Below are 16062 nucleotides of genomic sequence, written 5' to 3'. Positions count from 1 at the left end.
TCTGGATTTCCAGATCTAAACGAACTGAAGTACCCTTGTTCTCAGTTGTTCTGTTTCCTTTTTGGAATGGTGAGCAACCAAACTTTTAATAGTGAAACTGAACCATGTTCTTCCTTTTGAGAATGAGGTTGAGGTAACATGATATTTTGTGGAAGTTTATTCAGAGTGGAAATATACTTTTTTGTGGCTACCGTCCCTGTTTTGTTTTTGTTTTTAACATGAGTTCCATGTGAATTTCTAGAAGTTACTTCTTTATCTGTTTCATTAAGGACAAATGTTTGTCAGAGTGTATTTTGTTAGTGTTCTGGGAAATTAGAGGTCATCACTAAACCAGTATTTCAGAAACCCAAGTAGGGACAAGTGTGGTGAAGTTATTTTTTCCTTACGTTGGTCATGGCAAGTACTTTTGAAGAAGTGACTGGTCACTTTACTGTTTACTTTAATGGATATTTTGTTGTTTAAAATAAAAAGCAAGGGGCACCTAGGTGGCTGCATCGGTTAAGTGTCCGACTTTGGCTGAAGTCACAATCCCCAGTTTGTGGGTTCGAGCCCCGCGTCAGGCTCTGTGCTGACTGCTGGGAGCCTTGAGCCTGCTTCAGATTCTGTGTCTCTGTCTCTCTCTGCTCCTCCCCTGCTCACGCTCTGTCTCTCTCTGTGTCTCACAAAAATAAATGTTACAAAAAAAAATCAGAACAAAATTGCTGCACAAGTTGAGATAGAAAATTTTTATTGTAGTCAGCTCCCCCAGGCACACAAATCATGCCTTTGATCTTATCAAACACAAATATCAAGCAGTCTTTTGGTAGAAGTGTCATTTTTCATGCTTAACATTCTTAAATTTTCTTTTTTAAACATAGCACAGTAGCCCTTTGGAGCTAATAAGGAAGGGGAAAATGAATGTTGAGTAGGTAGTCACTGCCACAGCCAGACACGGGTCTGAGAGCTTATTTGCTCCAAAGAAATCCATGAGATCTTAGGAGAGTCCTCACTTTACAGGTGGGGAAACTAAGGCCTTGCCCAAAGCTGCACAGTTAGACTTCAGGGTCCTGGCCCTTCATATGCTTCTTAAATGAAAATGTTGGGCAACAGTGGTTACACAGGAGTCTGGCATGTCCTTCCAGCTGCCCCCTGCCCCTCTGCCCCCCTCAGTGTTCCCAACTTTTTGAATTCAGGTGCTGCTGAATTTCAGAGTTTGCAACTGAGGATGTTCTCAACTCGAAGTAGTTTGCATCCCAAAGTATTTTTTTGATCTTTGGGCAAGGGGCTGTTCCTCAATTAAGAAATGCTGGTGATCAAGATATTTCTCCTTCAGGGTGTGGGGCTCCCTGTCTACCTTCTCTCTGGAACCACTGTGCTTTAGGGTTGCATTTTGAAACTTTTTAAAAGTACATAGTTCCCTTTCCCAAAGGGGACATTTTTCCCCAAAAAAGTTCAGACTTTTTTTCCCCTGACTCTCACTGAGACTGGCAGCTTTCAGTCTGAGAGCGATGAATGTGATTAGACAAGAGTACTTTATTTTTAAAATGTGTATTTATTTATTTTGAGAGAGAGCACAAACGTGTGCATGAACAGAGGAGGGGGAGTGAGTGAGTGAGAGAGAGAGAAGGAGAGAGAGAGAGAGAGAGAGGAGAGGAGGTAAGGAGGGAGGGGATCCCAAACAGGGATCTTAAAAAGCTAACATGACCTGAGCCGAAATCAAGAGTAAGACACTTAACTGACTGAGCTCCCCAGGTGCTCAGGTGCCCCGATAAGAGTACTTTTAAAACCGAGGTATAGAATACAGAACTTCTAACATGTGGCTGTTTCTGTATTACTTAAACTCTGTTTTCCCTCTTTAATGAAATAGTAAAAGCTGGAAATGTTTTAAAAGCGACAGTGTTTGAGGAATGTGAACTCAATTATAAGAGTAGCTGATGGGAATATAAGCTGGTGCAGCCACTCTGGAAAAACAGTATGGAGGTTCCTCAAAAAACTAAAAATAGAACTACCCTACGCTCAGCAATTGCACTACTAGGCATTTATCCAAGGGATACAGGTGTGCCATTTCAAAGGGACACATGCACCCCCATGTTTATAGCAGCACTATCAACAATAGTCAAAGTATGGAAAGAGCCCAAATGTCCATTGATGGATGAATGGAGAAAAAAGATTTGGTATGTGTGTGTGTGTGTATACACACACACACACACACATATCTACACACAATGGAGTATTACTCAGCAATCAAAAAGAATGAAGTCTTGCCATTTGCAACTACGTGGATGGAACTGGAGGGTATTATGCTAAGTAAAATTAGAGAGAAAAGTCATATGACTTCACCCATATGAGGACTTTAAGAGACAAAACAGATGAACATAAGGGAAGGGAAACAAAAATAATATAAAAATGGAGGGGGACAAAACGGAAGAGACTCATAAATATGGAGAACAAACTGAAGGTTACTGGAGGGGTTGTGGGAGGGGGGATGGGCCAAATGGGTAAGGAGTATCAAGGAATCTACTCCTGAAATCATTGTTGCACTATATGCTAGCTAATTTGCATGTAAATTTTAAAAAATAAAAAATAAAAAAAATGCAAAATAGGATTTTGCATAGAAAAAAATGTGAAAGGATCTGAGTGTTCATAGAACAACATATGGATTAATATAGAAAAAAACATACATGATTCTTAACATGGTATTAAATCAGCTTTTAAAAAATCTAAAAAAAAAAAAAAAAAAAAAGTAGCTGAGTATACTCATTCCCCTTGCCTGTCGTTTTGTTTTTCTCCCTTTTTATTGACTATACAGTGTTAGTGGGTCAGCTTACAGTCCGTTTATGTTTCACTTGTGAGGTCTAACTGGGAGATTTGATTCATGGATATGAAATAATTAATAAGGGGAAATCCCTAAGAAAGAACTTTTAAAGGTTATCTTGTTTCTTTTTAGTCACTGAAGTTCATTTTTTCCCCCCTTAAGTGGTTATGGTCCATTTCTTAAGAAGTTGTGAGTAATGTTTTCAAAGCTCAGAATACATTTTACAAACTCTGTTGTTACTTTCCAAGAGAAGGTTCTCCTGGAGAAATTCTCCCTATCCCTTGCCATGCGAGTCTGTGCTTTTTGATCAAGTACTTAAGGAAAATTCCAACAAATATTTTTTTATGTTAATATTTTTATTAAAAACTTGTTTAATGTTTATTTTTGAGAGACAGAGAGCATGAGCAGGGCAGGAGCAGAAAGGGAGAGAATCATGGCATCCGAAGCCGGGTCCAGGCTCTAAGCTGTCAGTACAGAGCCCGATGTGGGGCTCGAACTCAGGAGCTGTGAGATCATGACCTAAGCTGAAGTCGGACGCTTAACCAACTGAGCCACCCAGGAGACCCTCCAACAAACATTTACTGACTGCATGCTTCCCCCTTAGCTCCCATGCTAGAGAGTATTTGTTTAGAAGGTTACAGAGTAGAGAGGGTGATAATGGAATATGCAGAGATCCTGCAGTGGTGCTGTTAGAACCCATAGGAATCCAGGCACTACAGTCCTGAGGTGAGGTAAAGAGATGCTTCTGAGGAGTGAGGATGTGGTGTCAGGCATGGGGGTGGTACAGATGACTGAGATGTAGGCCGGTGTGTTAGCTGACTCTCGGGCAGTCTGGGTGCTTGGAGAACCTGAGGAGGATCCACGTTAGGAAAAGGCTGAGACCAAATCTTGGATCACTGTGGTTGATCTTGGGTGCTTCATTAACAGTGGAGAGCTCAGTAAATACGCTCAGTAAGTCTGAGGGCTTTGGATTCCATAGGGTTAGGTGAGAAAGCGGAAGGCAAAAAACCAAGTAGGGGCTGATTGTGGTCATTTTGAGTGAGAAGCAATGAGGAGCTGCAGTGAGATGGATGGGAAGGGATGGGAGCTTGGAACCATTGCAGAAGTATGGCGTGGGGCTGTGGTGTAGGGCTGGGAGGGGAACAGACTGCGGTTTCAGCTCCGGCTAGGGAAGTCTGAGGAGAGGGCCTGCTTTGATGTAGGTAGAAAGTAGAAAGGCGAGTTTGAGTGTTGGCTTACTATGTTTTTACTGCTACCTCATTATTTGATGAAGTATAGATTGCTCTTTATTTTACTCCTTCTGTTTTAGATATTAGACATTCTTCAGTGCTTCATCAGTCATCACCAGGACATTCTGCTTTTGCTTCTGTTTGTGTGCTCATTTGTTTTTTGGATTGCACATATAAGTGAAATCATATGTTATTTGTCGTCTTGTCTGACTTCACTTAGCTTAATACTCCCTAGGTCTATACATGTTGTTGCAAATGGCAAAATATCATTCCTTTTTATGGCTAAGTAATACTCCATTGTATATATACGCCATGTCATCTTTATCCATTCATCTGTGGATGTATGCTTTGGTTGCTTTCATATATTGGCTAACGTAAATGACGCTGCAATAAATATAGGGTGTATATGCCTTTTCAAATTAGTTTTCATTTTCTTTGAGTAAGTTCTCAGTAGTGGTATTACTGGATCATACGGCATTTCTGTTTCTAATTTTTTAAAGGAAACTTGTACTGTTTTCACAGTGGCTGCACCAATTTACGTTCCCACCAACAGTGCATGAGGATTCCTTTTTCGCCACATCTTTGCCAACACTTGCCATTTTCTTCTCTTTTTAAAAAAAGTTTATTTTGAGAGAGAGAGTGCAAGCAGGAGAGGAGCAGAGAGAGGAGGAGGGAGAGAATCCCAAGCAGGCTCTGCACTGTCAACATGGAACCCACTGTGGTGGCTCATTCCCACAACTCTGAGATCATGACCTGAACTGAAATCAGGAGTTGAATGCTTAACCGACTGTGACACCAAGGTGTCCCTTCATTGTTCTTTTTTTTTTTTTAATTAAAAAAAATATTTTATCTTTTGAGAGACGTAGACAGAGCATGAGCAGGGGAGGGGCACAGAGAGAGAGAGTCACAGAATCCAAAGCAGGCTCCAGGCTCCGAGCTGTCAACACAAAGCCCGACGCAGGGCTCGAACTCATGAACTGTGAGATCATGACCTGAACTGAAGCCAGACACATAACTGACTGATCCACCCAAGTGTCCCTCCTCCTCCCCCTTCGTTGTTCTTTTGATTTGCATTCTTTTAATGAGCAGTGGTGTTGAGCATCTTTTTCACGTGTCTGTTGGCCATCGTACGTCTTCTTTGGAAAAATGGGTATTCAGTCCATTTTTTAGTCGTGTTTTCTGGTGTTGGATTTTATAAATTCTTTATTTTGGATACAAATCCCTTTTTGGGTATATTGTTTGCAAATATTTTCTTACATTCAGTAGATTGCCATTGGTTTTGTTGATGGTTTCTTTTGCTGTGCAGTAACCAGGGCACTCTGAATGTAATTTTATCAACACTTAAGGAGCCCTTACTTTGAATAATGTTGGTGGAAGTCCTGGTTTTCCTATTAAAAAATAGCATTTTCTATTTTATTCATCTAATTACTTTCATAGTATCAACCAGATAAGATACATTTGGCCATGGCATTGCAAGTTTTCTGTCTTTTGTTTTTTTATTAATAGTGGGATTGGTTTTTAAACTAGAAGGTGAATTTAATACGGAGTTGAAATTGGCCTTTCATTCAAAACAAATGAAGATTAACTTCTCATTTTAATTAGTAAATGTCAGAGAGTTAGTGGTCCTTCAGAAAGCTGTGGTGTAAAAAGTAGGATGTAGAGGCACATGGGTGGGTCAGTTGGTTAAGCGTCCAGCTTCATCTCAGGTCTTGAGTTTGAATCCCACATCAGGCTCACTGCTGTCAGCACAGAGCCTGCTTTGGATCCTCTGTCTCTTCTCTCTCTCTGCCCCTCCCCCACTTATGCTGGTTTTCTCTCTCTCTCTCTGTCAAAAATAAATGTTAAAAAAAAGTAGAATGTAAATAATTAATAGCTTGAAAACTACTAGTTAAATGTAGAGAAGCTTTTAGTTTAGAAAAGGGATTGTCAAATCATGTTAAGTAGTGTGGAGTGTTGTCTGGGGATGATGAGAGCCATGTTTTGATATCCTTTTATGTCAGAAGATGGAATATTGGGACAGTAAGCCCTTAGGACTTTACCAGGCAGTTTGGGTGGAAGTTTAGCAGTTCTCCAGTGACCTGGGATCTGGGAGAGAAGGAGGAAGGTGTATAATTCTGTGCTTCCCCTGATACGTGGGTTAGAGCTGGTGACATCTGGAGGTGGAGGTAGAACAAGATGGCCCTGGGTCCAGAGTCTTGCGTTTCGGGTCCCCAAAGCAGGGGGGTAATATTTGGGAAGTGGGTTAGGATGGGTCATGAGGAGATCTTCATTTCGACCCTGAGAGAAGTCACACTTATACAAGGAGCACCTTCAAGAGGTAGCAAGTAGTCTCATGAACTTTGTCAATGAAAATACTTTTCATATATGTCATTGTTGTTGAGACGGGCCTATTTTTGTAATACTGCTTTTCACGCTTACACCCCAGTTTCTACTGGAGGTGGGAGATAGAAGTGGCGTGGCTTCCTATATTTCCTGTCAACTCTGAAACTTCTTTGGAGTGCACCTGGGCAACGGGGAACATTTTCCAGGTCTTTCTGTAGAGCAAGGCCTCAAGTGCTTAGGGGACCCAGGGCAGCTTATAAACTCAGGTGCCTGTGGTGGAAAAGAAGGCAACATACACTCGGTTTTCAGAAAAAGTAGAACTTGGAGAAAGCTGTGGATGATAGTGAGTTGAGAGCTGAGAGCTTGTGTGTCCCCAAGAAAGGCTTGTAATAGGCTCTTAGCTCCAGCGGATTGTTTCCCCATGTTTTGAAGAGATACAAAGTCACAAAAGTTTTCATTGTTAGGGGAGCAATTAAAAAGAAAACACACCTGTGGATCGAATATGCTACCGCTGAAATCTAATAGAAAGGTGTTCAAAAGTGGCTCTTGGGGCGCCTGGGTGGCTCAGTCAGTTGAGCAGCCGACTTCGGCTCAGGTCATGATCTTGCACTCCGTGAGTTCGAGCCCTGCGTCGGGGCTCTGTGCTGACAGCTCAGAGCCTGGAGCCTGTTTCAGATTCTGTGTCTCCCTCTCTGTCTGACCCTCCCCCGTTCATGCTCTGTCTCTCTCTGTCTCAAAAATAAATAAACGTTAAAAAAAAAATTAAAAAAAAAAAAGTGGCTCTTGACTTTGACTAAAAATCTCGCACTGAGAGGATTTCTCACATTTTAACCAAACTGCGGTTCCGTTGTGATGCATAATTGACACAGCTGCATGAAGTATTTTTTTAAACGTAAAAGAAACCTTTGTGATAAGAACCAAGAAACAAAGAGAGCACGAGCACCTAAGATGACCCATGAAAGGTGCTCACTGAGATGCATGTGTCCTGGAATGCTTGCTTACAAAAGTCTGCCTGCCCCCAGTGGTGCTCACCTGTTAGTTATCTCCTCAGCCTCCAGACTCTGTTTTCCTGGCGGTGAAAGTGAGACTTTTCCTTTGAGAAAGTCACTTTATCCAGTTCTTGCTCATATGCTGTCACAGTGCCCGCTCTGCCCCTGATGGGAGGCTCAGACCATGACTGATAACCAGCATGTGTGTCTGACCCCACTGTCTCCAGGTTGGGGTGGAACATGAGCCCGTATGACCCCCTGAGAGCAAGTACTAGATGTTTGTAGAAATTCTCTGGAGGACTGGCTCTGAAGAGATAGTCTAGTAGTGCTGCTTTTGTTTTACTACCACACACACACAGAAGAGCCCACAGCTTCCTGTGAGTTGAAACTAACACCATGGAAAGTGGCTGGAAAAATGGTATAAACCCAGCCTTGGTGACATCAGCAGAGGCCCCACATCAGCCCTTCAATAAAACCATACCCGCAACTTTGGGACATTTAGTCTGTCAGCCAGTGAATCTCTTTTTATTGCAGAAGTCCAATTTTAGTTGTATTTTTAGGTCACCTGCAAATGAAAAAATTCTGAATTGGCTTCACCTAGAAGATTAACTCAGAAATTTTAGAAAACACCCTTACGCTAATTTCTGTTTCTGCTTGAGGATGACAGGAAAGTATGTGCCATTAGTTCTCCATTCTGTCCTTATTCCTAGTGCTGCTACCTGTCTCCTTTGACTCTGGACAAGAAGAAGAAGAAAAAAGGATTTTTGTTAATACAGAAAATACCAAAGATACTATCATTCATAGCAGATCATCTCCCTAGAGTGACACGAGATTTCCTTATGGGTAAACCACACTGTGAGGTATGTGGGTGGGGGTGGGGAGAGAACTGGTGCAGCACTGCCTTCAGCGGTCACAGCTCTTACTACCTTTTGCTCATCAATTCTCTGCAAGATGCTAGTGACGTGAGCATCACCATTTCCTGACAGGACATCCCCGCAAAAGAACCACTTTAACAAAGTGTGGCTTTCCTTTCCCATAATGCCGCTTTTTAAAATACTTTAACCTTTCCAGAGCACTGCTTCGACAATACGGTTAAATGTTGTTTTTACCTTCTCTGTGATGAATACGTATCTTAAACACTATTATAAGCTAGCTACAGAAAAGAAACAAATTGTTCCATAGCAAATTAAAAAAAAAAGGAAGTGTCTGTGTTCACCCACTGTTGACCTTGCTCTACCATGTTTTTTATTGTAATTCTGGACCTGATAAGCAGTAACTGTTAAATCAATGGTTGCTTTACTGTATCCTTACCTGGCTCCCACGTTGTTTCCTGAAAAAGCTCCATTTCCACATTGCCCATCTACTTTAGCACAGTGGTAACAAAGGCATTAATTACTTGGTGCTACTCAGTTTCTTCTTTGCTTTCATTTTCTCCGGTGGCCCACTGGGGGGCATGGTAAAACCACCAGTGTTTACTAGTTTGTCCCGGCTTTTGGAAATTGTGAAGAATAAACACAGCCAGTTTCTTTGCAGATGTAGTTAGCCAAACATATATAGCGGGTTTAACTTTTCCAAGCATGTTTATCATAGGTTGGTGATTTTGTTCTCTTTAGAGGATATTTGACCCAGAGTTAGGAGCAGGGAGTTTTTATGAGGGTGGAAGGTGGACACAGAGAGTGAAAACCTTCCTAGTTCTTGAAGAAGAATTTAAGAGGTACTTTCTGAGTTTTTCTTAAAATCTGAGGAGGTCCCAGAGCATATGAAATACTAATTTTGAAAAAGTGGCAAATAAAAGTTTTAATTCTCTATGTAACTGTCTTTGTAGTTTTTTTCTTAACTTTTATTTTTTTAATATTTGTTTATTTTTGAGAGAGAGAGAGAGAGAGAGAGAGAGAGACAGAGTGCAAGTGGGGGAGGGGAAGAGAGAGAGAGAGAGAGAGAGAGAGAGAGAGAGAGAGAGAGAGACACACACAGATCTGAAGTAGGCTCCAGGCTCCGAGCTGTCATCACAGAGCCCGACACGGGGCTTGAACTTATGAACCGTGAGATCATGACCTGAGCCAAAGTCAGACGCTTAACCGACTGAGCCACCCAAGTGCCCCTGTCTTCCTTTCTTCATGTGTAATTGAGCATATTAAAGAAACCACCCATGTCTTGACTGTGAAATAATTTGGCATTGTTTTTCATACCTTAGGTTTTAAGGAAAAAAATCCAGATACTGTTTTTCATACCTTAGGTTTTAAGGAAAAAATCCTGATACTATTGAGAATATTTTTATTAGTACATATACAGTAAAGCAAAAAAGTGTATATACATGGCTTACAAAAATGTTTGAGAATAACATTTGGAAGATGGGCTGGATGTCTTCTAGGCAGTTAAGAGCAGAGAAAGAATTTAGTTTTGCTAACTCACAAGCCAGCAACCATATCCCTTATCTACATACTTTAAATCCATCTCCTTTTCAGAAAATGTCACAAATTTTCATTTTATGTGTAATTTCTCACTCAAAATTGCAAATTTTAGATTGTCCTTTTTTTTCAAGTCCTGTTGCTTTCAAAGAAAACTGTTTCCCCTGTCCCTCGATGTATGTGTGTATGTACATGCTGTGTGTGTGTGTGTGTGTGTGTGTGTGTTTGTATGTGTGTGTCTGTGTCTGTGTCTTTGTCCTGGTCATCATTTTTTTTTTCCTCCATAGCATTCGATAGGGAAAGTTGCTGGCAACATATACCAATAGCCAGTTTCCTTTAATAGAGTCCACTTAAAAATATTTTAACACCAGAAATGCATGCTCAAGACGTAGCTTAATAAGTCTTGATACAAAACATTCAGAATGTATCTTATTATCATCTTCAAAATGTTATCAAAGTGTTACATTTTGTTTTTACTGCAAAGAACAGAATTTATATCAACTTCCCTTTGAAATGCTAGGAGATAAATCAGTAGGGAATTTCCTAAGTGAAATCAGAGAAAATTTGACTTTTTCACTCCAAACAGGTCTCCAGTTCTTTATCAAACTCTGCCTGCTTTTAGGTTGGTCTTTAGTAACCCTGGTGAAAAAAAAACACATAAGTTAAATTCTTGTATTTAGGGAAGGAACACGCCCCAGTGAATTGTCTTGATTGCTTCCTATTTTCTTTATGCTATTTAAACTTCTACATTAACTGACGAGACGAGTGATTATACATTGAAAACTTCTGTTTTGATGGAATAAAATTGAACAATGCATGTATTACTTTTTTCTTTGCTGTTATAAAAGCAGGGGAACTTATATTTTGTTTTTATTATTATACTAAATTGAATAGTAATGCATAGAGATGATACTTAGTTGCATGGACGTGTTTCTTTTGTATTCGTATGTAACTGAAGACTGCAAAATGTGTACATGGATTCTTTTTGAAAGGAGGTGGGAATTCACAGAGTGTCTGTGCTTTCATGCATTGTATTTCCTCTTTTGGTTTTAGAAGTTTCTGCGTCAGACTGAGCTTTTAATGGGATGTGCAGTTTCTTACATAAGATTTCTCTAAATGGCTGGCATAGAAAGAAATAAATAATAGGGTCTAGGCATACATTTGCAGCTGACAGTACTAGAGTGAATTCTTTTACGTAGAGCAAAATTTCTTTTGACCGGCAGCTGTAATGAGCTTCTGTCTGGCTCTGCGTGTAGGGGATTCTGGCAATGTGGTAAGGCACAAAACAGACAAAAAATACGAACATGATGCTGAATATATTGCGGCTAGATTTCTTCTTGACCGAAATGGAATTCCTTCTGGATTTCAGGTGGGACTTAAAGATTTTCCTCGTGATAGCAGTGTAGAAAATGACCAACAAAAGAAACACAATCCAGAAGATGCCCACAAAGATGTAGTTTGATGCCTTGTGCCACTTAAGTCCCAGTTCGTTTTTAAGCTCTACACATTTTATACTCATAGCCTTCCCGTTCCTCGCTTTCTGGTTGGTCAGGATAATGTTGGGGACAGCCAGAAGGAGCATGAGCACCCACACCGTGACTGACAGAAGTTTGCTGTAATTTACTGAATGGATGAAAGAAGTCAAAAGAGGCTTTACAATTTTATAATACCTGTCAAAGCTGATGAGCCCAAAGAACACGATGCTGACATACATGTTGACGTAAAACAGCACAGCTGAGACCCTGCACACGAACATGTTTATCTGCCAGGGTCCCAGGCCCGAATCCCCAAGAATCTTGAAGGGAAAAGTCAGGCTCATCAGAAAGTCAGCCACAACAATGTTCTTGAGATAGACAATGAAACTCTTGGAGCTGGACACGTAAAAGAATATCCATGCAGAGACACCATTGAGCAGGATCCCCGCGACAAAGACCGCCAAGTATAGCACGGGAATGATGATCTGAGTTATGAGAGTGTTCCGGGAGCAGGCCTCGTTCGGAGGTTGTGTGGTGGTGGAATTTATCATTCTGTAGCTTCTGCAGGGGAGGCCTGGAAAGCAATGCGAAGTAGTCACTCAGAAGGGACTTACAGCATCTAATAAATAATTTGCCAAATAATAAAGGCCAGCGGATATAGTCAAACCTGTTGTGTTCTTGAAATTAAGTGTTAGCTCTGCATCAGACACGCCTTCCTCGTTCCCTCCTTCCCTTCTTCTCTACTTTCATTTTAGAAAGGGAAGACTAGAGTATACAGATGACAGGAAAGGAAAATGGAGAAGCAGGATAGTCTGAGAACTGTAGGTAATGGAATCAATGTTCCCCTAAAATGGTAAAAGTTCCTTTTAAAACTCCAAAGTTTGAGAAAGTACTCATTTAAATAAAGGCTCAAAAAGTAACAAAACTGAGGCGCCTGGATGGTTCAGTAGGATAAGCATCCAGCTTTGGCCCAGGTCATGATCTTTTCGAGCCGCGCATCGGGCTCTGTGCTGATGGCTCAGAGCCTGGAGCCTGCTTTGGATTCTGTGCCTCCCTCTCTCTTTGCTCCTCCCCCACTTGCATTCTGTCTCTGTCTCTCTCCCTCTCCTTCTCTCTTAAAAGTAAATAAACATTAAAAAAATTAAAGTAACAAAACTGTAAAGACAGAGAATCTGTTTCATTTTTTTCCTTTACTTCCTCCCCTCCCCTCCCCTCCCCTCCCCTCCCCTCCCCTCCCCTTCCCGCATGGAACCCAACATGGGGCTTGAACTCCAAATTTTTGTGCAACCAAAAATTCCAAAAAAAAAAAAAAAAAAAAAAAAAAAATGCCGAGTCCATTCTACATATTTATCAACACCCTGCTGGAAACTGTTCTGTGGTCATTCTTTGGCCTCAGGATAAAGTCCTAACTCTTTAATGCTGACCCACTGAAGTCCCTTCTTGGTCTCACCTTGGCTTTCTCCACTCTCAGCCATGAGTTCCATGATTTCTTTGACCTTGGACCTTTGCACAAACTTTCATTTCTGTGGAAAACCTTTTTGCTACCTTCTTGGCATGTTAACTTCTCTTCATCCCTGCAGCTAGGCTTGGATGTCACTTCCTTTAGAAAACGTTGTCTTCCTATGCTTTGGTCAGAGTGCGTTATACTCCTTTTGTATGTGTGCTCCTAGCTCTGTGCCTTTCTCCCATCTCAACACTGATTTCTCCGTCTGTTTCTTTCTTTCTTCTGTTACGGTAAGCCCCTTCATAGGGAGATCGTGTTATTATTTTTTTTTTTTTTTTACCATTGTGTTCCTAGCATTATATTTAGGACATTAGATAGTTAAAATATTTGTGAAATAAAAGAACATGCAATCTGGGAATTGAAGACATGAATCCCTACTCTTAAGAAATGTACAGGTAGTCAGGGATCGTGGGAAAGAATGATTGTGGAGGATGATGGGTCCCTTGAGATCAGAGAATGTATCTTGTTCATCTTTGTATTCCTGGAGCCCAGTACAGCGTTTCAAACACAGTGAGTGAAGAGTGTTGTCAGTAAAATTAAGGAAGTGTGAGAAAGTCAAATTTAGAAATGTGGAATATGAAATTCAGTCACATTCCAAATAAAACAGTCGTATGCAAACTTTGTGTGCTACTTCTTACACAAGAACACCTTGCTTCTGTGTGCTCTTACTTCATGCATGCCACCCTTGGCTCTGATCATAATAGTTTGTAGTCCTATGCTTCCCATCAGTCTTCTGTAGCCTGTTTTGAATTTTAGATAGTAAGCAAAGGGGCCACATTTTCTATTTTTAAATGTCCACTGTGGCAAGGAGTTTGTCTACTAAATAGTTTGTCTTGTCTCCTGATAGCCTCATGTCATGGGTCCAGAACTGTGTTCTTAGAATCCTGAATGTGTTGGGGCGCCTGGGTGGCTCAGTTGGTTAAGCAGCCGACTTCGGCTCAGGTCATAATCTCGCGGTCCGTGAGTTCGAGCCCTGCGTCGGGCTCTGTGCTGACAGCTCAGAGCCTGGAGCCTGTTTCAGATTCTGTGTCTCCCTCTCTCTGACCCTCCCCCATTCATGCTCTGTCTCTCTCTGTCTCAAAAATAAATAAACGTTAAAAAAAAATTTTTTTTTAGAATCCTGAATGTGTTGAGAATCTGAGCATATTATGCCCTTGTGTTGTACATCATTGTCTCCCTGCACCCCTCGTCACTTCGAGGTTGATGGAAGAGTATGACTGACCCAGATAGACTTCTAGAGCAAGGAAGCCTTCTGAAAGCGAGTGAATACTTAAGGCTTGCTTGGGTCTTTCCCTGCAGACACCTTCTTCCTATTCTGGCCTGTTTTGAAGGAATCACAGGTAAGAGTCTTTGTTTTAGGATGGAAAGATTTGACATGTGATGGGTGGGGAAAAACACTATCACTGTTGCCTGCATTGTTACTAGTTAGACACAGTAGAGACAGAGGGACACTCCACATGAGTAATGAGCCGAAAGTAAACCAAAGATAATCTAAGCTCTTAAATATTTTTCTTTAGCAGCAGTGTTATTCTTAGGGCATTGTGTTCTCCAGCTGAATGTTTTACTGTTTTTGGTCTCAGCCAGGCTTCTGTACAGTGATAGATTGAAAGATGTGTGAAAATAGAGCTATCTGAGGCATCTACAGGAAGTGAGGACAATTACATGCTGAGCCCAAAAGATAGGAATATGTGTTGGATGAAAACAGGACAAGATCATAACAGGGACCTGTATCAATTGACCTTTTAACATCTGTCCAATCTCCTCTCCTTCTCTTTAGTGTAGAGATGATTTAGTGTGTTGATGATGGGACCTACCGAAACTTCAAATCATTTCATAAATGGAGGAAATAGTCATATATAGATGCTGATTTTATACAATGATGCAAAAGTAAGAACCAAGTGAATCAAAAAGAAAACAAAGAATGTCTTTGTCTTGGTGTAGCCCACCTACTCTTCCTTTCCTGTCCCAGGCTCTTGGAAGGTTCACTATTTCTAAGCAGCTTGTCGCAGCCTGTTAAAGATGAGAGATATGCAAAGGAAGAACAAAGGGGGAAAGGATGGTGATTAGCCAAGAAGTGGGTGCTCTAGTGAGCCAGTTTGTGGAGGTGCAGCCAGCCTTGCGCCTGGCTGGAGTTACTTTTGAGTTTTATCTCGAATTTCTGTACTGAAAGCTTCAAGAACGTAAGCACTGCTCCATAAATTCTTGAGACTACGTTGAAGAAAGATTTCTATATGTGGTAGAACTTTTCAAAAAGGGACGCTTAAGAGTATGTCTTCAGCTTCTCGTAGGTAAGGCTCTTCCTTGGCTCACAAATCCAGGTAAAGGACCATGAAATGGAATGAAATGTTTTAGTTTATATCATCAATTGGGTCTTTGGTAACATAATTAAAGAACATGGAGGAATGGGATTTATGAGACCAAAAGATAGCTATTAATGTGTAATAATAGCACATGAATTGCTTTTTCTCCATTTTTCTGCACAGCTAGAATGTCAAGTGCTACAAATTCATACTAATTTAAAGTGAGTGCCCTTGTTCCTTAGTGCAATGTAGGGTCTGAGGATTGTGGTACTTTAAGTATTTTCAAAGTGCAGAGAATTACATTTAACCTTTGGGCTCTCTCTTTGGGCGGAATATAGTCGATACAGGCCATACAAAGTAATGCTCACTCCAGAAACATGCACCTTAATAAAAACATGCTTAATCGGCCTGAGGTTCATTACTCCTCTATTGTGTACCTATACACCTCGACCCATATCTCTCTTACATACGGACCACCCTCCTAATTATGTGCCATAATTCTTCTTTTTCTGGAGAAGAGGAATTATTCATAATTTGTGTGAAATTAACAAACTTGTGGATAATACTAGAGAATTTTTTCAGTTACCTTAAAATTTTTTTTGGCGTGGTGGGGGCGCTGGTAGAATAGGAGGCTTCCTGTCAATGAAGCAGTGTAGTCCAGTGTGTGCTTGTCATCTTGAAGTGGCCAAGGTGTTCCTTCCCTAATGATCCTGTATGGTGAGAGCAAAATGGAGAATTAATTGAGTGAATACCAAAGTGTTTTTATTAGAGAAGTACGTATGGTAGCAATGTACTTTTTAAAATTCAGCTTGGATAATTACGAAATATTACAACATGTGTATTTCTTGTGCAGTATAGGTCTTGGTTGTCAGTGTTGACGAATATTGGTATGAACTTTTGGGGAAAACTTACTCTTGAGAGTGTTGGATAGACAGTGTTCTTAGTTACTGGTCCCCCCCCCCCCCCCCCCCCCGCCCACAGACACAGATGCTCAAATCAGTTCATCAGATTCCTGAAGTTAATAATTGATTATTTTAGCTG

General features: G+C 40.9%; 2 protein-coding genes across 27 annotated transcripts in view; one reads left to right on the top strand and one right to left on the bottom strand.

Annotated features, from left to right (window-relative positions):
* The window catches only part of MED12L (mediator complex subunit 12L), a 333748-nt gene that overhangs the window by 117281 nt on the left and 200405 nt on the right, over window positions 1-16062 (top strand). The gene's annotated exons all lie outside the window — the stretch shown is intronic.
* Window positions 9649-16062, bottom strand: part of P2RY14 (purinergic receptor P2Y14) — a 56355-nt gene continuing 49941 nt past the window's right edge. For all 6 annotated transcript variants that reach the window (XM_042903248.1, XM_042903249.1, XM_042903247.1 and 3 more), the window contains 2 exons: window positions 15608-15731; window positions 9649-11791 (listed from right to left, as the gene is read on the bottom strand). In XM_042903248.1, coding sequence (XP_042759182.1) covers window positions 10746-11768 — 1023 coding nt within the window. In that variant the 5' untranslated portion in view covers window positions 11769-11791; window positions 15608-15731 and the 3' untranslated portion in view covers window positions 9649-10745. The remainder of the gene's footprint in view (window positions 11792-15607; window positions 15732-16062) is intronic.

The sequence above is a fragment of the Panthera leo genome, chromosome C2 (assembly GCF_018350215.1).
Source record: "Panthera leo isolate Ple1 chromosome C2, P.leo_Ple1_pat1.1, whole genome shotgun sequence".
NCBI lineage: Eukaryota > Metazoa > Chordata > Mammalia > Carnivora > Felidae > Panthera > Panthera leo.
This window is presented reverse-complemented; position numbering and strand designations above follow the sequence as displayed.